The following is a 23,002-nucleotide window of genomic DNA, read 5'->3' as shown; positions in this document are numbered from 1 at the left end:
AACTGCATTGCAGCGCTGTCACTTCCACTTCATGCTACTTTGAGAATTTTTGCTGCTGAGTCGTAGAAAGGATGGGATTTGAAGATCATTTGAAATATGTAGGCATGTAAGTAAAGAATGAGGGGAGAAGAAGCTACTTGTGAAATACCATTCTTACTAAATGCAAAAAAAAAAAATCACAAGAAATATTGAGTGATTCTTATTTGCAGGAAAAAGTTAAACCTTCCCCCTACTACCTAAAATCATGAATACTAGACAAGCATAGTATTCATAATCTGTGTTTTGTAGGAGGGACAAGTACTTGACCTTCTTTTGGAACTGGCTTATGTTGCACTGAAATACTAAGTCTGAATTTTGTATTGATGAAATGAATATATGTCTTCCTCACTAGTTGACGACTCTTGCCAAGCGCTAACAGCCATTCTAACTCGTTAGATATGTACCATAACTGAAAGCTTTACAAAAAGGTGATTGCAAGTCTGTTGTAGTCCCTTTTCTGTAGGGATTTAGGCAGAATGAATACAGGTAGATGCAAGTTATGCTTTACAGTGACACCTGATTGCTGCTCCTCATTTAAAATGATGGAGTCAGAGGATTCTCTTGTGCTGGATCACAGTACAGACTCCTGGATAAAGGAAAGAGAGGGATGCTTTAGCATTCCCCCAGTAGAACATTGCCCAGAGTGGGGTCGGCTGAATAGATAAATGAAAGATAAAGCAGGAACGTGAGTTAAGGGTCCTTACTTAGGGCGTATCACTGGAGACCATCGGACATGCAAAGACACCGGCAGTAGTTCCAAGCAAGCTAGCTTTGGTGGCACGTGCACTACTAATTCACTTGCACGAAGCTTTGTTGCCCATGGTAAGACTTCTGCTGCAGACCAACTCTTACCTCATTACACCATGGTCTATTTACTTCACTTTCTGTTCACTTTGAGTCTTCTTGTTTTATTAAATCAGGCGGTGTAGGCCAATTGGAAAGAGTTTTTAAGAGATTTTGAAATACAAAGATAATGTTTTTTCCCTGTAGTGTTCCAGCTTTTTCAATTGCCGAAAGGTATTCATTTAATTACTTCCAGGATAATCTGCATGAAACAGTCAGGTTATTTAACTTTATGCCACGTCTTAAAGATTACGTATATGAAGAGCATGTTTGTAGATTTTTGGGAGTACATAAATCTCAGTTCTGGATTCTGTTGTGTTTACCTGGATTTTCAGATACGGAGTAACTTATTTCTAGCCATTCTTCTCTTGGAGTGGATGTATATCGATGCAGAATCATCATGGACCCGTGATGGTCTTGGCAAAATACACTCAGCTGAAATGTTAGGTTTTCAGAGTGTTTAAACATCTTAATTACTAACTTAATATTAAGTGATTAAAAAAACCTCTCAGTATTTGTACACGCTTCCTGTTTGCACATGCTTATGTCCTCTTATCCCTTTGACACTGAAAGTAAGAACCAACAGCCATATTTTTTCAAACTTGGTATGGATGTGAACCGCTAAGTTACAAATGCTGTAAAAATGAGCATTATGTTGGAAACACTGGCAGAATCTTTGTAATAAAACTTGTGCCAGTGAAATTAAAAGCAAAGTTATTTTGGAATCCATTGACACATCTCTTTCAGAATAAATGAGAAAATCATACAAACAAACATGGGGTAGATGACAAATGCCTTCTGTTGCATAAAGATGGATGTTTTTACATATAAATTGCTAGAATGCAAATAAGAGAACAAACAAGAGGCTTATCTTTGAATCTTGTGTTTCAAAAATACGGTGATGTTTCTCAAGCCATTTTAACCAGTCTGTCTACAGTAACTGGGCCAGATTTCTGTAGAATTCCAATGTACATGAATATTAACAAGAAACCTGTTAAATAGAGGCTCTTAATCACTTCTATTTGAATTTCAGGTCAGTTAGTTGGCAGGACAAAACACAAAAATGAAAGTATTTTTAATCCTGACATGGTGTTTTGCATTTTGGTGATCTGTTTGTTTGGTTTTTAAACATTAATTTTCAGTTTATTATCTTTAGGGTTTTTTAAGCATTAGTTTTGACTTTATTATCTTCATTTTTTTATTTGATAGAAGTCTAGTCCGTTAAATAAGTCAAGAGCCAGGTAGCTGTAAAATATTTCAATATCAAGAGGTAAAATGAATGTAAGAACTGTATTCAAAAGTAATTAGTTTCTTTTTTCCTTTCACAGGGAAATTGCTTTTACTAGGCAACTTCACGAAAAAGCTCCTGACCTCTGTTTTTATTATATGGGTTTCTACATTCATTCATGCCCCAAAATGAGATACAAGGTAAAGTGTGTTTTTACTTATTTCCTTGGTGTACTATTATTCAAAGCATTTGACAGTGTTCATAGTAATACAATATTTTGTAATTGTCATTTTGGATTTTAACGTAGACTTTATACGGTTAAATTTGAATGTTGGTTACTATTTAACTTGGCTTAGGATTTTTATTTTTTTTTAAATTTAGCTGCATGTGGTATTTGTTACAAGTTGGCGTAAAAGCTGTTCACATGGAGAGGTATTCAAGGCTGGCAGATAATAGTTTGTCATTTGGTTACCTGGCTATCTCATGTTTACAGCATATCTTCCAATAGACTAAAATTCTGCCTTTTTTAGGCTTGCGTATTTGTGGAACTGTTGCTTAGTGACTGTAGGCAGCGATAACATGCCTTCGTGCTCTTGGCCGTACTTGGCTTTTTCCTCTTTGTTTTTTGTTAGAGATAGGGGACTTACTCTGCCAATCAGACCAGTGAGAAGCTCGGTTAGCTGCAGCTTTGAGCCAGGTAGCAGAGTTTTGAAGAAAGGGTCAGGAGAATCCACAGAACATTTAGAATAACCAATCTGTCGCCAAACCTCCTGTGTGTAACCACTGCTAGCTTTGACTTTGTTTAGCCCTGAGTCTCTAAGGGTGTCTCTCTTCTGTGGTTCTTACATCTCATGAATGTCGTATCTTTTCTTTGTAAATGTATCATTGCTTTTTGAATATTATGATATAATTTCGGAGTACTGAACATTGATAGAAATTTGCTGAACATTTACACGTAAACAAATATATCTGTTAATAATGTGGAAAGATACAAAGCTCGTGAAATGTAGAGTAAGAGGTGCAGTGTTTGGTTTTTTTTTTCCCTTTTCTCTTTCTCAGTGTGCTAAAAATCTGCAGTGTTTTCAGCTAGTTTCCAAATAGCCAAAAAATTGTGAGGCTCATTGAAGTGATGGTTGTGAAGGAAAAACCATTTCAGCTTTATTGTGGCCTGCGCTACAGGTGACCGTCATGATTCAGTCTTCTGGAAATAACAAACAACAAATCCCTCCCTCTCCTTTTGTTAAAGACTTTTGTCTCGCTCCTTTCCCCTTCCCCTTCCCCTCCCTTGCCCCTCTCTTTGTCAACTTGAGTTTGTCATCTACATCTGCTGGCCAAACAAAGAGAATACTAACTTTGAGAGAAGCAAATGAGTGAGTTGGAAAACACTGCCTCTGCCATCGAAATCATCTTAAAGGCTCTCTCCTCACCAGTTTGAACCATAGGTTCTAATTACTTGCTCTTCTCTTTGGAAATATTTAAAAGTTTGGGATGACTTGTTCATGTTGAGACACTGCAATTACCATCCCTTGTCTATTCTGTAAGCTACACAGTTCAAGACTTGCAAAAAATGCATTTCATTTACTAGGGCACTTAAGAAAAGACACAAATCTGATTATAATGGCGACAAGCATCCCAGTTGTGAAAGATATCAATGCTAAGAAAATTTTGGGTTCAGCTGCTTGTACTAAGTTTTAAAATGTGAACTTTGTATACATGGATTAAACAAAGCTCATACATGAGTCAATGTATTAAAGTTGTGAGGAAACTATTAAAATATGAAGATTAGGTGCTGTAAGATTGGGAGCTAACTTCAGTAACCACTATACGTTTGTGTTAGTTATTATAATGTGGTATCTCTTCTGTTGGGCCTGTGATGTTATTTGAAAATGATTGCATCAAGAATGTAAGATTCTCACGATGCCTCTAGTTTTCATTCGCAAATAATAGAAATTGAATAAATTGTAGCAGGAGTATTATAACTTATTTTTTTCTTCACAAAAGCTCCTTTTCCTCCCTTGCTTAGACTTAATGACTATCTGATATGACTGTGATTTGGTAGAATATACATTTTAGTCTTCTAGAAACCTATACATGTCAAATGCGCTTAGGTAATTAAGCGTGGCCCAGTATGAGCATTACCAGCGTGGGGGGCAAGGAGAAAAGGAAAGCCTATACCTATATATTTACAGCACACACAATAGCAAGTAAGTAATGCTCTGTGTTGGGACAGTAATAATTTAATAAATGAATTGCAAGGGTTTTGATTTTATTTAATATTTCTTTTTCTGTGTATATTTGTTTTAGAAGTGGCCAAATTTAATGCAATTGAAAATCAGGTTGACGTTAATTCTGTAGTTCCACTTCACCTTCACTGAAATCGTACGTCAGAAACAAATTTTAAAACTGAGTTTTGAAAAGCGTCTGATAATGCTGCTACTCTTGTGAAGTGATTGGTAGTGGTAAAGTGGGGTGGGTAAGTACCGATTTTTGTGGATTACGTAATTTCAGTAATGCCTGGCTGACTTAGAGGCGTTACATGTTGAAGACTTTGCTTTATTCCAGTTTAATAGAGATGTTAGATGCTCCCTGCCCTTAATGATATTAGTGTGGAAGAATGACGGGCTGTAGGTAACTGTTGTTAAAGTGATGTCAGGTAAGCAAATTAAATGAAGGAAAGAAAAGGAAGGACCTGAAGAACTGACCACTGTTTTTTCTCCTCTGCTTGGAATTTTCTTTGCAAATTATTTGTCCAACGATGCTTGGAAATGGAGGCAAGGCACAGCATCACTTCTTTATATATGCAGTGTCTTGTGAAGAACATATGCATGCTATACTTACTTACAGTGAAGTCACAGGATTTTTGAAATCTTTGAAAATTTCCTCCTGCTAGTCACAGATTGTGAGCAGTAGAAATGCCTAAGCTGACATTTGTATTTGATTTATGATGGAAACACAGTACTACTGGTTTGTACTGCCCAGCTGCCTGTCTTCCTGCTGATTGACGAGGGATAGCTGATAAATTGGAGTGTATAAGGAACAGTGACTTTATGATGTCGATTTAAGGACTTTGACAATGGAGTAAAACACAGTCTCCTGGACAAGACGTGGTTGGAGTAATTGGGGATCTGTGCAATGAACTGTTGTACTCCTATTTGTGCACATGAGGACGTAGCTGGATGTTTTGGTTTTAAATGCACGTGACTCCTAGATTGGAGGTATAGACATCCAACAGCAAGCATTAAAGCCTTGTTCTGCATGGGTACTTTCTTGGAATGCAAATTGTAGGCATCTCTTCTGGATTCTAACTTTCGTGTGTATGTAAAGTAACAGTCAAACATTGGTTTTTAAAGCGTTGGTAATAGGTGATCATATACACCGGTGACTGGGCCACATACAGTAGCAGCTTCTCCCTTCTGCATCACATCATCTTGGTTATGTTGTGTGCTCAAAGGAGGTCCGAGGCACTGATTGACTATTTTGTTCAAGTATTTATTTTTTAATAAGGCTGCTAGTATGCTCGTTCTGCTTTTCATGCAGTTCTTCTTAAAATGATATAGATATCTTTAGCCAAGAAAGTTTCTTTGAGCAATCGCCTTTTTTCTACGGGCAGAACATCCCACCAGTTGCCCACAGCCCAACTGCGCCGTGCAGCCACTGAATGTTCGTAGCCGCCGCTGAGCAGGTCAGGGGCTGAACTGGCAGAGAATACGTTATTGGACCTTTTCATCTAAGCATTCTGTTTCATCTAAGCATTCTGTTTCCAAGAATGGTACACTTTTGGGCATAAATAGTATTTAATCCCATGGGAGATTGGAGGCCTGAGTGTCCTGGAAGAGGATGCCCAAGTCAGGATTCCTGTGGCTCAGTAACAGAGCTGGAGAATTCTGGATTATGAGGCAGGAAGATAAATGGTTAATGAGTGTCATCCAGCCCATGGGTCAGACATAATTATGGAAGTTTTTAAAAATAATGCTCCCTTTTGACTCACTGTTCCCTTCCCTTTCCTTTTGTTCCCGAACAGCCTGCATTTGATTGCAATTTGATTTTAAAACGATGGAGTATTGGTGAAATGACTTAAGCTGGGGGAAGGGAATATATTGCAATATTAGGCTGGTTTTTAGTTCCCAGCTTCTCTTCCATTTTTTTCCCATGCATGGGTTAATATTTATGAGCTGGTAAAATAAAATCTACATTAAATTGAGACAAAGGGATTTCTGTAGTCCTATTAGCTATGTTAATATGGAAAAATGCTATGAAAAACCTTAAGCAATGGCTTTGTTCCATTTTTTCCGGGTAGGTTAGGGTAATACAAGATTAAAATGGTTTTCTGAAGAAATTCACGACCTCATGGTAAAACTTTTCAGGCTCTGTTAGATGTGGTAGTTCTAATGTTGGAAAACATTCTCCTGGAAAATTTTCCAGGACTCATAAGATGCAAAGTCTTTTTCCTAATGCCTTTTGGAATCTGTGATAAAATTTTAAGTATAAGAAAGTACTGTACTTTATGATGGTGTTGGTCTCAGGCTTGCTTCTCATGTGTTTAAGTACTACAGCTGTACTTGTTAATGCTTTTCCGTTAAAGATGGTTGTTTACAAACGTGTTTATAGTTAGAGAAATAAAAGAAGCACCTTTAGTGAACAGGCATATCAAAGAGTTGCTTGAGAGGATCTTGGGTTTTTTTCCCTGTATATTCTGTCTGTTTTATTCCACGTCTTTCCAAGTAAAAAAATTTACTCCATGGCTCGATGTTACTAAATTCACATTTTTCCAATCACCACTGAACTCTTTGAGATCCTTTCTGTTCTTTCCATTACAGTTTTTTGATACTGATTTTGAGTCTTGTGGTGGGTGACACTAAATAGATTTTGGGTTTGTGCTTCTGGTGTAAATAATAAGTGTACTGGCTGCCGCGCATTTGCTACTCAGACCTCTGTTGACCTTAAATCAAGTTCTCCTCTAAGTTCTTGTATTGGAAAGGATTTGTTGGTGGTGTTTTCTACGCGAGTTTCCTTAGTTCTGCGTTTTCTGAGTTTTTTTCAGTGTCAATATTTGCATGCAAATACTGCAATTGGAGCATCTGTCCTTACTTGTTTTGGTCAATGATCTTTCCCTGAAGCCGCTCCGCCAACCTTATAAATAACTATCAGCGTACTTTGAAGTGCATAAGAGATTTAATGTCTTCTCGCTGTGTTATCTCTGTGTACCATTTTAAGACCATTCTATGATGTGAAGAGGTGTTTTGACTGAAATCTTTATCCAGACTTGTAGGCAGGCCAAAGTAAATGGAATTCTTTCAAACAGTCTCCTTTGGTATCAAGGCATGGCCAGACTTCAGATAGATGGAACACTAGAAAGGGTTCTGAAATGTCAGAAAAGAAACAAAAGGCTGATTCATCTGTGATTAATCATTCTTAAACTAAATACCTCGGAATGACTGTGGTCGTAAGCGGTGCCCCTGGAATTTTATGGCACTCGAGAGCCAATTTCTTTGGCTGCTTTCAGGAATTTCAGCATCGCTCCTCCTGCGGCAGTGAAAGGCATCCAGTGGTAGCCTGGGCTTCCACGTCCACGGGACCCGCAAAGGTCTGGCTCATCCTTGCTTATCCTGACGCTTTGGCCGTTTGTGACTGTGGAATTTAGTTAACTTTTTCAATGAGCTTGGATTTGCTGTGTAAGCAGAAATGTGTGAGGGAAAGAGACTTAAAGTGACGTGGCTTGATGTGATCCTCTGTGGTTTTTGGGGGATAAGCACCCGCTGTTACGGATCCGCCACTGAGCAGCAGATGGCTTTGCAAAATGTGTCACTAATGCCACACGAAGAGTCGGCGTTTTCATACCTCCATGCTTGGTCTCTTTATTCAGCATGTATTGAAGTTGCTACCAGCTGTCAGCCTGCTTTTCTCGCTGGTATTACGGTTTACCTTGATAAAGGGAAAAGATGATAAGCTGAGAGTAGTTTGGAGGATTGGCGTTGCTCTGCTCAAGTCTGTTAGCACTTGTTCTTGTGGCTTTTCCAGGATTAATTTTGTCAATTTATAGGAATAAATATGCGTTCAGATTAGTACAAAACGTAATTATTTTGTATAAACAGGCCATAAATAGGGAATTAAATATTCTGAAAAGTCAGTTCTTGTTATAGATTGCCAAGTTGTTGCTTGCAATACCGTTTGGTAATAAAGAACTGAAATATCTCGGTTGAAAAACCATTATCTACACTATGAAAGCAATAAAAGTTTTGGCAATGCAGTGGTTCTGCTTTTTTGGCAAGACTGTTAAAAACAAACAACAAAATAATAAACAAAGACAAAACCATACAATAAGAACGACAGTAATAATGCCCTGAAAATTACAAGTTACAGAAGGGGGGCTAAAATTTTGGTTTTTCTGTATGTTGTGTTAGCATTACTTTTAACTGCCTCTCTTCTTCCTTCCCTCCATTTCGCCACCAGATTTCCCCACTGGCCAGGATGCTCCTCTGCATTAGCATCAGCACTTAAAATCGAACGTTAATTCCTTTGGAGTTCTGAACTTATCCCATGTGTTTCTTCTAATGGTTTAGGTTAGTGACTGAGGGAAAAAGACTACTCTGAATTATACTGGAGCTTTGGCATTAAAACCCAAAGGGATTTTGAGAAGTCTTTTAAAGTGGCTGGCCGAGACTTCCAAAAGTATTTTGGATGATTGACTCTGTGTCCATGTGTTAAATGCTTCTGAAAATCAAGTTGCTTTAATATTCCTTCAAGTTGTAACTTGCGCAAAAAGTCCTTGTCTCTCTACATATATTTTATCAAATGTGTTTTGACTCGAAGGTTGGCTGGCTGTTTCTTTGATCTTATAATTCATATGCTACATTTCGCATTGCAGCATCCCTTAGCAGCTTGCTGCTTCCCCATTTTTTCCTCCCCTTTTTTCTTTTTTAATTTTTCTTTTTTTCTTTTGTTCCTTTCTTCCATAAAAGCTTTCTCCTTTCATCTTTCCTCGTCTGGAAGACTCTTACTAACTACTTAGAGCCCACACTGAGTAAATGGCACTAAATATGTTCGGAGTAAACAACTATGAGAACGCGGGGCAAATAAAAAATACCATGGGTGAAAAATAATTAGTTCTTTAGTTCTTGTTGTACTGCTAGTGATAAATATTTCAAAGTATTTCTTATTTACATTGAACAGCATATTACGAAGTGTTTGGGGCCGCCTTCTAGGTTGCTTTTCTTTTTTCTTTAAGACATTTCTAGTCAGGTTGTGGAAACTACATGATAAGCATCAAAAAACAGGAATAAGGGGATGATCAATTCTGGGTGGCAACAGCCGTTACTGAATGCTGACAGTGCATTTCAACTGGAAATATAATTACTAAAAGCAGAATATCAGTTTCCATATTTTTTTCACAGCAGGTAAAAGATAGTGAATGCAATTAATTCTTTTTTTCTGAAGGTGTTATTTTATACTGTGTGTAATTGGTAAATTATTATAGTTTTTCCGTGGTGCAAGTGTTGAAGCTGTGCTGAAGTTCACACAGCATTTGAAGGGTTAAAACCAGTCGGAATCCCATTTTTCTACTAGAAGCAAACACAGGTCCCAGCCATGTCTTTTTTTTCTTAACTTTATTTTTCCTTTTAAAATATTGACAGTCGGGACTTATTTTTTTGTCATTTAGAACTCCCTTGGGAAAAATGTGAACATGTCCCTGGGGCTTTATTTTTCTAGTTTGGGAAATGTGGATTTCTTTTTAGTTGTTTACTTGAAGTTTAAGGTGATTGAAGTGTAGCAGAACTGAAGCGAAAATAATATGTATATATTTAGGCCTAATTTTATTATTTTAGACTTTTATCGGGGCTGAAAGAAATGTCTGTTGTATAGGTCCCAGCCGACCTGTGGAGCGAACAAGTCCCTTTCTTATTAACATACTGCCCCTTGAGAAAATAAACATGTGTCCAAAAGCAGAAATTTTGGGGTGGATGTTGTACAAGCTTGGAAGGAATTGCATCTGAAAGTAATTTTCAAGAGTGAAGTTGTATTTGTGAGTCACAGGCTTTCTACGGTTTCAGCTGTATACCTGCAACTTTTTGGTGGGTCTTTGATGGCAAAAAAAAAAACTTCCTCAAATTGAGTAAACTTTTTTTCCCCGGTGCTTTACTTCTCTGTACTGGAGAATAAATAGGAATGGGTCCTCTTAAAACTATCCATTTGTTATCTTCTGTATGAGGCTCGGATCAGGTTATGTTATTTTCATGCAGTTCAAACACGTCCCTCCACCCAAACCCAACCAAATGAAAAACCCCAAAAGAACCAGTTCCCATCTAGGTTATTTCAGAGAAATATTCAAAGTCATATACCGTGTCTCTTAAGTAATTCCAAATATGAGGTGATTTATGAGACTTGAATATTGATGGTGTACTGATTTTGACGATGATGATTTTGATGCTACTAATGATTTTAATATCTACCAGTAAAGATTCTTTGTTCTGTGTACAACAGGGATACGTTTGTGCATAAGGAGGTACATATTCAGGATTTGCAGTTCAGAGGTTCTGAAGAATAAACATAGAAACGTGATAGAGATGGTATTAACTACCTACACATGCACATCAGCGGGGATAAGTTCTATGCCTTTTACTTGTTACAGGAATTTTATTAACTTGGGACAACTTCCCTATAGCGTTTCTTTAATAAATGTGATTTTGTTAATGTGTGGCTTAAGTAAACTAGAATCTACTCTCATTTTCATAAAAGCACAAGAATAAAAGGTATGGTTTGTTAAATTGTGGGCCAGTTCTGTAGCAGTGGATGAGTTATTAGAGGTAACTCGCCTGTCTCTGTCAAAAGGAGCTGCTGAAAAGATTTATTCAAGATCATGTTAATAAACCTGAGACAAAGCATCTTCTGAATGATAATCACTGCTAGAAATTTATCATGTCTAATTCATGACTCTGTATAGTCTTAAATTCGCTGCTTATTGCTGACTTGTACTAAATCTTATTTGAAGGCTTATTTGGAGGCTCCATAGCAACCATTAGCAATTAAAGCATGACCTGTAAACTGCGAAATACGTAGACAAGAGCTGTGGGTTTTCTTTGGTTGGGGCTTTTTTGGAGGGGGAAAGATATACTTCACAATTCATGTGTCTAATTTTTTTCCTTTATCTGAGGAATGAGGTCACAACCCATGTTTAAGAATTTTCCAATTATAATTCTATAAATCTGTTAGTCCTTGTTAGTAAGTGTAAGAACGCATAGAACTGAGCATCTTTTTAAAGTTTCTAACAAGCAAATGAATTGCTGTAGTGCTGCTTTGTCAGCTTCATTTCTTGTTGATTTAATAATTTTTGGATGGTTGTCAAACAGTAGTTAAAATTTTTTACTTCTGAATTTTTGTTTCTCTACCTGTCTCGTTGTGTCCCAAGAGGGAGTGAATCTGAATATGCAGAGACGTGATGCAAAAGGCTGAAACACGTTTATGAAGATAATGCTCTTCGCTTTTCCTAACATAGTCTCTGTGTGAAGTTGTTCGTAGCTATAGCATTGGGCAAAATACCAAAGTTCTTGTGTCCTGGAGAAAAATCAGGCCCTTAAATCTGTCACTGAAGTGTTAAGTCATTGAAACACTGCTAAGTTTTATCTGTGCACCACGTTTATTGAATCTGGCAACACTTGGAATATTGGATCTCTCATTTAACTTCAAATCCGATTGCTCTTTTTGTGTTCTTTCTTATCTTTGCTATTTTGCTGATTATATTAGCTCTAATTAGGCAATGTTACCAAGTGGAATTTATTTGGTCTGAAAGCCAGGAACTTCTGCTTTTCCTGGCTCTGCCGTATTTCACCTTGTGGTCTTTACAGTAGGAGCTGGCTGACAAGTCAGTTAATCTACACAAGAGATGTTTTTTCTCCAATTTTCCAGGAAAGATTTAATGGTAGATACTTCAATGAGGTCTGGTTTTACTAAGACCTCATTAATTTTACAGAGCTATCACAGTACACTTCTCTGAAGTGTTACATTTAATCTAGATGACAATTCATTATTTTGAATGATTATTTTCTTTGTCTGAGCTTGTTTAGCTGGTGACTGTACTGAGTCTCCAAGTCAAAGTGTATTAATGAGGGTCTGTTATTTATCCTCAATCCTGATATTAAACACAATGCTGCTAATGATCTAGTTTGCAAAAAGTTTAGCATCAGTGTTTGGGAATGAGAGTCCCAGACTCCTATAGAGAGGGGAATGATTTGGAGCCAGGAGGGAATAGCACAGTCACAGAAAAGTAGCCTTGTCAAGGGCCACGGAGGATTATGTAGACCATCACCTTACTCCAACGTCGGATCAACTATATTTGTGTTCACTTCTAAGACCTGTTGGATATCCGTGTGCAATGGATATCTCCATGCGTTGGTGGCTGTATTCCTTCATATTCTTGTGCTCTATTAGTCTTCCCATTGATTTTTTTTTTTTTCCCTTTGTGTCTGACCTGAACTTTTCTTCCTCAAGAATATTACATTTTGTCCGACCTATCATGCACATAACCTTTTTTTTTTATTTCTTCTTTTTTTTTTTTTTCAATACCCTTCTTTATAAACCTGATGGCTACTGTCAAGTCTGCATTTCTGTCCTAGAGAATGATGTCCGAAATTAAGCCTTCTGTCTAAGGCCCTCAAATGCAGTCGTCAGCTTCTACCATTTGTTTCTACAACATGAGTTATTGCCTTCGTTGTACTAAAGAAGAAAGTAGACTCTGGAGGCAGGGAGAAAGGGTGGAAAGGAGGAAAAAAATGGGACGTGTGTTGAGTACAAAGTTTTCAAAATGAGCTAAATTGGGACTTGGGCTGAGTTATTTTTTAGTGTCAAGGTTGACTAAGTGACTAGGAAAGCACATGTGTATATGCTCTTGAGTCTCTCGGCGCTTCGTTCTGGTTTAGCTACGTCTCTGTTAAAAGTTGCGTTTTTCTTGCTTTCGGGACAGAATATCGCATTAAATGAGGTGACAAAACAGAGGGTTTTATGGTTGCTCCTTACAGTGCCTATGGAGATCTTTGGATGAGTTTTATCATCCTTATTATAGTAAATTATTATTTATAGTATTATAGTAAATGCTCAAAGAAAATAATAAATTAAGAATAAGCAAAACCCAGAGCAGAGATGCGTTAGTACTGGATTGCAGGTGATGGTAATTAACGGTGTTTTCACACCACCAGCATATCACTAGTAGGGGAGGAGCTTACTTTGTGGTATGCTGTGGTAGCCACCAACGTTATTCAGATGCAAATAATTTAAAAACACATGTATACTCTCTTTAATTGGTATTAGAGGCAGTAATTGAAGTTTGTGGAGTCTGGCAGGCTCTTGGATGGTGCTCTGTTTCCATGAAGACCGTCTTGAGGGCACTGGATCTCTGAGAGGTACTGCCCTGAGGTTTCCACTTACTACGTGAGACAGTTAACCACTACCGAAAACTTTATTTTGTTCAGTTGTTTTCAACTAAATAATTTAACTGTTTTAAAAGGAATGACTGAAACTGTTAGGAGTAGTTATTTGCTGTATTAGGTGTGTAGGGTAACTTTCACGTTCTTACTAGTAAGGTTTCGAGGGAGTTGATCGTCTTTTTTAGTAGAATATTATACTGTTTGCTTCCTTCCCCTTTCTTGTTTGGAATAAAAATGTTTTCACAAATAACACTGAGCTAGAATGACACAAAAAAAAAAGGGGTATGAAAACGACCCCATTGTCAACTAATTGAAGAAGAATGGGTTTGTGGAGCAAAAGCACACAGGAACCAATTTCTCTGTTCATCCCAACACAAATGCATTGTTGTTTTATGAATGGACAGAAGACAAGATGAGCTTTTTGTTCTGCTGATCCATTGATTTTATTTATTTATTTAAGATATTAAGGCTAGTGTTCTGAAGGGCTACTTAGTGCTAATATGGTCAGTAAGGTTGATCCATTATTTATTTTACAAATTTCTTTTTTTTTTTTTTTTTAACATTCTTTCTGTTTTGGTCTTTACAAGTTGGCATTGTGTGGCTTGCTATTAATTGTTTTTAATTATCTTCCGTTCAGGGGGAAGGGGAGGAAAGTGAGGAGATACTACAGTATGTTTTGGAGGGGCTTGCTGCTCTTTGCATCCTCCATTAATGTCATACAGTGGCAGTGAAGGACACTGAGTAAAAGGCTGTCGTGCTGCCTGAGAGCCAGAGATCCCGTCCCAAGTTCTGCCTCTACTTCTCAGTTTGGACAACCTGAGGATGCTGTGCAGGGACATCAGGTGGGAAGGTCTCCACAGGGAGAAGCTTTGGGGCTGCTCCACCACAATTCCTGCTAAATTAAGCATGGCATCGAGAAGGGATCCAAAGGACAGCACCTGAGCGGCCTAAATCAATGCAAGATGGTATTTTATGTGTTTCTCGTAAATAGTTGTGTGCTTCTAATAGAGCTCAATTTGTAAGCCCTGACTGAAACTTTATTTTAGAAGATAAATGGGTTTCTTTCTCAGAACTGTGTCTGTTTTGCTGTTTGTTACTGATGATGGTTTAATGGATTTATAAGCACAAAATTATTCTCTATCAGTGGGGGGTGGTAAAGAAACTCCGTGCATTAAATGTCTTCTTGACCGCATTGATGACTGAATTGTTAGTCCTCAAATGCCTGTACTAACAGCCCCACCTTCCGATGAACTTTTTAATGATAGTATGTTTACCTCCTTTACTTGTGATGTGGGAAGAAGTTAGGGTAGTTAGGGTGATGATCCAAGAAAAAAGATGCTAATATTTCTCAAGCCAATGTCCATTAAGTTGGAAAAGTTGCAAACTGCCACGAAAGCATCTAAAATCACTGGTACGCTACAAACTAAATTCTGTATAAGATGGACTTTCTTTAATCCTCATGCCTCTGTGGTGGTTGCATGAGCAACAACAAAAAAGAATGAGTGTGAACCTTCTCCTGAGAGTCTCTTAAAACTGCAGATATTGTTCCTTCCCTGAGATTTATGAACTCTTTCTGGGTTTTCGGCCAAATCTCTGACTCCGGGCTGCGTTAGGTTGCTTGGACTGTGCAACCTCAACAGAAAACTTCTCTAAAGGGGCAGCTGGAGACCTTCTGCAGGGGGTAGTGGTGGAGCTGGAATGTGCCACGCTTCTGCCAAGCCTCATCAGCACGGCAGCCTCCCGGCGCCCACTGCCAGCTGCTGGGCACCGAAACAGCTTCAGATGCCACCAAGGCTGAACAGGGGGCAGAAAATTTAGAAAGATTTTTTTTTTGTCTGTGTCCTTTAGATGTGTAGATCTGGACTAAACGATTGTCCAGATTGTCAGTATTTATTGGCATGTAATGCTAAGTATTCATTATACTTTGCTCTCTGTTTTAGAAGTGTGTTAAAAATGCACGGAAGTGCATGAAACTGCTTTCACGTTTCAAGATGTGCGTGCACGTGAAGACAGCGTGGAGCTTTATTGATTTTAAAATAAAGCAAGGTGATTGCCTGGGCAATTTTTAATTATTTGAACTCTGAAAAGCGAGGATTATAAACTGTTCAAATGTCAACAAAGTGCTTGATTTTTATAAGTGCAGTTCTAATTTTAATACTTCCCTAATCCTATATTTGGATGTATATTTAATATACCCTTGAATTACCAGGTTTAGGTATGATCAGGACTTAACGTAGCATATGGTATACTTACTGATTCCAGCCCATTTGTCTTCAAACTTGTTTTCTTCTGCGAAGGTGATTATAAAGAAAAAAGAAAACAGTTTCCAAACATCTGGCATTAAGAGAAAACTGAAGTGTTGATGTTTCAGCTCAAAGGCTTCGGGGATACATAACGTTAAACAGCTTGTTTTCCTAAACACGCAAGTAGACATTTGTGTACTTTTTAATGGTAGTAATTCAGATGAAAGCATAATAGTGAATCTCTTCTAACCAACTCTGAGAGTAGTGTTGGGCACTTTTGCAGAGCATCTACATTGCTAATGGGCACCAAAGCTGCATGCGGAATCACCGCTACAGAATTTGCTAGTATAATTTCATTTTCTTCAGTTTTGTATAATAAAAATGGGCTTAATTGACAAGAATTCCAGTATTATAAGTTTAATATTTTGTTTATGATTAAGGAGACAGAATTCATTAACATAAGGAGGAGTTTGAAAACAAGTCAATGTCAAAAAGAACATGTTGAAAGGATGCAATTATCTTTACTGTATTATATCCTCAGGCAGTTATTATTCCCTGCAAAATAGCCTAACAAAAATTCAATACATCTCTCTAGCCGTATTTTCTATGGCTTATTCCTACATTTGTTTAGTGTTCCTATATTTGGATCCTTTTCCCACTTTCTTATATTTAGTGCGGTCCCAGAGGGACTCAAATGTATTGTAGCCCAGAACCTCTGGGGTCCTCCCAGTTTAGTGTTTCTTCCGCTAACTAATACAGCCACAGCCTGGTTTTCAGTTTCGAGTCTTAAGGCGGAGACGATGAACGGAAGCTGGTACGGGATATGGTGGCAGTTCAGCTTCTGCTTTCTGCGGCATTGGGGGTTTTGGCTCTTTATAGTAGGTGTTTGTGTGCGCCATCGGGAGGTGGGATGCCCGGCTGCTTTGCTTTACACATTCCCAGTTTTGAAGACGGCGTGCTATCTCTGCCTTTTTGCATTCTGTCTCATTTTGAGGCCGTTCAATAAGGGGGTTCGGTCCAGATGTGTGGTTTGTGGGCTCCACGTGGTGAGCTGGTCCCAAGGTGAAGCGGGATGCTCTCCTGCTGAGACCGAGCACAGAGAGACCTTGTTTACAAATTCTCTTCTCCCAGCAAACAAAGCCAGCTTGTTTAACAAACACTTGACAAACAAAACAGACCTAAAATTAGATGGCTTATTTCATGAATGAAAATTTACTATGAAAATAGTTTTAGGGACAACAGAAGAAACTTCTTTTAAAGTGCACTTCTTTTGGTGGTCTAGAATTTTTGTACATATACGTGTTGATACTTTGTACAGATAGCTCTTGCTTTACTTGCTGCTAAGGTTTAAGTTCTAACACGTGCTTGGAATACTGTGGTAAAGCGAGCCTTTTTATTTATTTATTCATTTTTTAATCTGCAGATGTAGGGGAGACAAGTAGGTTTAGATTTTCTGGCAGATGCGTGTTACCCTATCCTGATAATATGAATTGTAGACATACAAAAACACTGAGACTTATCATTGCCTTATTTTCTCCTTCAGATTTTTGGTCTGAATAACACGTTTGTCTGTGTTAAGGATGTGCTAACTTGAATTTTGCAATATTATTTAGTCAAGATCCCGCAGAAATTAAGTTTTTACTAATAAGCTTCCCTGTGCTTTTTTCTCCACTTTGTCCTACAACTTTAATCTTTTCTGCTGTCTAAGATTGCTGTTAACACCTATTAGCATTTATTACCACTGTTGTTGAAGTTGTTTCTTCAATGCTGGGTTGTGTATATTTCAGTGTTGAGTGACTAAAGGTGGCTTTTACTAGGTTTTTTTATTGCTAGACTCGAAAAAGCATATCAAGTGTACCATACATTAATAGAAAGCCGTCAAGTTAAAAATCTTGTGCTCTTCTGAATTATTGATTCAGAGTATTATTTCTTGTTCTTCGATGCTTTAAAGCAAATAGAAATGAAAAAAGCTGGAATGACAATTTGTAAAGTGACATTGTTTTTCAACCTGATCTAGTTGCATAAATACTGTAAATGCTTCTGAAATCTCACATAACATATCTTAATCTAAAGCCAACATCTTGCATCTGAATTCTTAAGTAGTATATTTCAACTGGTGAATATCAGTGTTTCACAACTTGAGAAGCTGTCAATTAGTCTAGTATTTATTATGTCTTCAAATATTCCACAGACTGAGTCAATAGCTGAGCACGAAGGTGAAGTATGAAATTATTTATTCAGTATAAGGCTACCATCAGACCAGACTTTCCTGGGTAGGTCTTATTTTCTTGCCCTCTGAGTCTTGTCTGGATAGATTTTTTGGCAAGTTCTCTGTGTTTCTGGCTGAGTTTTTGGAAACCACGTTTGAGACAGAAGCAGACTTTGTGAAAGTCTCATATTGAGGTAGTGTTGCCGGTGGTGAGGTGGTGGCTGTAGGTGGTAATGGGGAGATAGATCTGACCTGTAAGACTGAGCAGAAGAAGGGACACTGAGTTGCAAGTGCTAGTCTGTGCTCTGAGCGGCTTGGGGGGCTCGTGGGGGGCTGCAGTGGGATGAAGGGTTGAGTTTTGGAGCTGGGAGAAGAGGTGGTTTGTGGCTCCAGGGAAAACTTGTTGAGGAGAGTCGTTGAAGAAATGCTGGGAAAGATGGGGAAAGCTTGGACACTGAAGGTTGCTGGGGAAAGTGGTACAAGGTCTTGGAGATAACCACAGTATGCAGCAACTGTAATGGGGAGCTTGATTTGGAGATAGACATAAGGCAAAGAATTGTCAAAAGGGTTACAAATATGGAGAAATTCATGGACAGGATGTGTTATGTATAAAAAGAACAAATTGGAGACTCTATACCTGAAAAGTAAATACTGTATCTTGCTGTAGAATGTACCTGCTGTTCTCTTGTGTTGTCTTTTAGAATTATTCAGGGTCTTTATTGCTTTAAAAGATGGGGGAAAAACAGATCTGAGTTGAAAGAGGGGAGTTATAGATTAGATATCAGGAAGAAATTCTTTGCTGTGGGGGTGGTGAGCCCCTGGCCCAGGTTGCCCAGAGAAGCTGTGGCTGCCCCATCCCTGGAGGGGTTCAAGGCCAGGTTGGACGGGGCTTTGAGCAACCTGGTCTGGTGGGAGGTGTCCCTGCTCAGGGCAGGGGGGTGGCACTGGAGGGTCTTCAAGGTCCCTTCCAACCCAATCCATTCTGTGATTCTGTGATGATTCTATATGAGTGAGGGTAGCAGGTTTAGCCCCTATTTTCTTTTTAATCATCACAAAGGATTCAAAAGCTAATTTGCATTGGTTTACTTTTTGCTACATTATAATTGCGGTCAATGTTTTTAAAAAATAAAAATATGCACGCTGCCCTCACACCTATTCCTCTTGTGCTGGTGGTTTAGTTCTGGTGAACGTTAATGTTCTGGTTCCCTGTGCAATTGTACAGAAAAATATTTTAAAACATGATCACTTCCATTTAAATTCTATCAATTTAATTTTGTGTCTGGATTTTTTTTTTTTCTCCTATTAAATAAACATGGTCTGTAGTGTTTTTACTTTGATAACTAGATAGTAGAAGCCTCTCTTACAGGGCATTAATTTAGCTTTCCTCTGGAGTATGTCTATAAGCTGCTTAGATGAATGCGGTTCTTTTAGATATGGGTCCAGCTAGTGAGGTATTAATGAATGTTTAAAGCTATTTGATATCAGTGTGACAATTTTGTGTATGTAAGTACAAAGCCTGAGTATGATATATTAGGTTGTGCATATTTTTCTTGTGATTATTTCACTTTATGTTAAATATAAGAAAATAAACTTTAATACTTAATTTCATACATTTAATTTAACGAACTCAAAAAATACTGTCAGTTTATGGCAACTCCTCAAGAGAAAGATATGGGATCCACATGATTGAAACACTTCTTTTTTTTTTTTTTTCTCCTTTTTTTCTTTTTTCTTTTGCTTCTCACAGCTGCCAAAATAAACTCCTTTTGAGATAGACCTAAGTCAACATAGTTGGTGTGTCTCTAATGAAGCATTCCTCTTGAGGCCCCTACTTGGGTTTTATCTTTTTGTCGTGGCTTTTATAAATCTCTCTTTCCAAGTTTAATGCTAGGGTTTCCTTAAGAATTTCTGCAGCAGATTTAAAGTAAACAAGTTCCATTTCACTTATCATATGATTTTTATTCCCCAAGACCTTTGTTTTTTGAAGTAAAAAGACAATGTGCGTTACATTTTTTTTCCTGTAATATACTTGATATTTTTTTAAGTTATCGAAAAAGTTGGCTAAAATTCAGAGAAACTAATATTCATCAAAAGTACGAGCTAACCTTGTCTTTCTTATTGTTTTCCACTCAGACTTTCTCAAACTGTGCTACTTTTTTTAGGATTCTTGAGTAGCTTCTCTATGGGCAAGACAGATACCAGCTTCAGAAGTACATCCGTGTGGTACCATCTTTAATTAGCTTGTTCCCAACTGGATGTTTAATGGCAATTTCCAGTAAATTTTAACTGGCTTTCTATATTTTATTTAAAATCACAAAATCCTGGGTTTTTTCCTTTAAAATTTTTGAACCTATGGCTGTTTTCATTTCATATGGAATCTCAGTCTGTAAAGGTGTACAAATACACCCCGAATTAGAAACATGCTTTAGAATTTCAGTCTTGTGTTGATGCCACTATTCCACCAGTTTAGTATCACTGATACTAAATATTAGTAAATGAGAGAGATAAAATGGCAATATTTGAAGCCATGCAATGTTTTAATGTTCTTGGTGGCTGTCTCTGGAATTCCAGCCAGGAATGTACAATATTGTTTTCCTGCAAGTACTGTCCCATATTGGCATCTCTTATTTTTGTATGCCAAACAGAAAGTTTACGTAGCAACATTGAAAGCTGAACTTGGTTTCAACAGTCTATTTTAATAACGTGCCATTGTGTTCAGCACAGATTAGCAGATATAAGCAAAAAAGAAATGATAATAAAAAAAAAGGAACCTTGGGAAATACAAAAAGGGAAAATAGATGCATCAATAATTTGATGATGTAAAACTACTTATAAAACATGCTTAAAAACCTAATTTTACATAAGCTTTTTTGAGTGGCTACACACTTGTAATATTTCTCTTTGTTTCTCAGTTTCACAAGTTGTCTTCAGACTTGTCTGTCATTTGGATATTATTATTTCAGCTTTGGATAAACAGCCAGGTTAGGGCAGTTCAGAATGCATAAACTTGCTGTTTCTGTCAGCAGAAGTCTGAACCCAGCGTCCAGTAGCTGCTGTAGGGTAAATTATGCTCTTTATTGGTCTGGAAGGGACCATTTTGTAATGTTTTGGGCTGTTGCCTCTACAGTGTGAAACACCATGTACATGGCAAATTCAGCCTAGTAGCGTTCGCTGTTTAGATTAAGCTTACTGAAATCTAAGAACAGTGATGTAGAACTTGATTTTGTGTGTGTCGGTAGGCATCTATCCTATGCCTGTCTGGGCCAGAAAATAAGAGTGAGAACATGTATGGGGTGGGAATAAGTACAGATGTTTAATGGCTTGTGTCCAAGTTCAGAAATGTTACTGTACGGGTGTAAACACCCATTGGCTTGAGTAAATCTCAAAATGCAAAGAATATAAACATAAAAGACTGGCATCCGCCCTCCCTGCAAAAGTTATCTTCAAATTATCTTTTCACAAGTACTCATTGAAATGTGTGTTTGCCTGTCTAGTCATCAAGGAGAATGTTAAAAGTGTCGCTTTTATGATGTAATTCCTGAACACACGATTTTTCCCCCCCTCTTTTTTTATGCAAGCCTAATCACTGGCTTTATTTCAGATATAGTGGCTTTAATAGGGTGACTTTAGATAGAGCGACTTCAGTTGCTTAAAAAAGCAATGGAAAACTCTCACTTACTGGTCTTTATAAATGGAAAAGAACAATCTCTTGGCAAGAAGTCTTGGAGGAGAGAGTAATGCTTGGAAGTGGCTGACAGAGTATGCCCAGAGCTGGGCATTATCTTTACCTCTGGACTGTTGAAACCCCAGCTGATAAAACCGAGGTGATAAATCGCCGTGCCCACATCGCTTCTGCAGCAGCTCTCCACGACAGAGAAGCAAAAGTCTCTTGAGCATACTAATTACTTTTAAACTTAAAAGCAGAATTATCTCATTGGTGAATACAGTGGTGTTAGAGAGGATGATGGGATCTGTTTGAGTATGGTCGTGGATATACGTTATCTAAAGCAGCACTTTGTTGGCTTCTCGGATCTTGCTGATGGCGCGTTTGTGTATTAATGTGCAGCAGTTCAGAGCTTGGGTCTTCTCACTTAAACATCCACGGCCTCCTTTAGCTCGTTATACTCGGCGAGTGGAGGGAAAGATAATATTGGCACATAAATGAGGAAGAAGAGCTGGACAGAGTTACAGACTAAAGGGGAAAGGGGGGGGGAAAAACCTGTCACAAATTTTCCCCTTTTTCCTCAATGGAAAGCAATTTTTTCTCCAGCAGTCCATGTGCCTTTTCAGACACCTGTTGGATGTTTTCCGGTATCAAACACGAACTAGAACGTGTGAAATATTTCAGATGATTTTTATGAAAGTGGGCAAGGTGAAAGCAGCTATTTAGAGTGTACACTGAGTTATGGAGATTGCAGAATCCAAACAATTCAGAAGATTCCTAGGAATAGCATGTGTTGGGAAAACAAATGGTAATAATTTCTGAAAGTATTTCAATGGAGGGAGGGAAGTATTTCTTTGTAAGTGCTTCTGTGCAGGCCATAACAAGTGCCATAACTATTTTCTCCTTGGAAAGAGTTTATCATTAGTTATTTCTGTTAATACTTTACACTGAATTTGGAAATAAACAGAAAAGAGGTGAAAGTTGGCAGCTTATACCATCGCTTTGGTCAGTCAGTTTAAATATTGTTGGGGCACATTTAAAAACAAAATAGCAAAAATGTCACGTCGTAACAGATTAATTGACCTAAATAAATGTTGGTATACTTCTATTTGAAATACAACTTGAAATATTTGCATTTCACTTATAGGGAATTAAACAATATCGGAGAAGGTGAGCGTTTGCTCTGCATTTCTATATTTGAGATCCATTTGGAAGCACGTTACAGCTCCCTGGCTGGCCTGTAAAATTCCTGTTACACATGTTTTGGGCCTCTGAGAATGTAACTAAAAGAATGAGAATCAGCACAACTTTTTGAAGAGAAAGGAATATTTCCCTTGCACTTTATGTACTTCTCAAAAGTAG

The 23,002-nt window shown here is 37.9% G+C and overlaps 1 protein-coding gene across 13 annotated transcripts in view; it reads left to right on the top strand.

The window, feature by feature from the left end:
- ATE1 (arginyltransferase 1) overlaps positions 1-23,002 on the top strand; it is an 84,484-nt gene that overhangs the window by 33,904 nt on the left and 27,578 nt on the right. For 11 of the 13 annotated variants that reach the window (XM_074590570.1, XM_074590565.1, XM_074590561.1 and 8 more), the window contains one exon: positions 2,211-2,310. In XM_074590570.1, the coding sequence (XP_074446671.1) occupies positions 2,211-2,310 (100 nt within the window). Of the gene's footprint in view, positions 1-2,210; positions 2,311-14,161; positions 14,490-23,002 lie in introns of those variants that run through there. The other 2 variants (XM_074590569.1, XM_074590568.1) reach the window with 2 other exon arrangements.

Source organism: Larus michahellis, chromosome 6 (genome assembly GCF_964199755.1).
Source record: "Larus michahellis chromosome 6, bLarMic1.1, whole genome shotgun sequence".
Classification (NCBI taxonomy): Eukaryota; Metazoa; Chordata; class Aves; order Charadriiformes; family Laridae; genus Larus; species Larus michahellis.
This window is presented reverse-complemented; position numbering and strand designations above follow the sequence as displayed.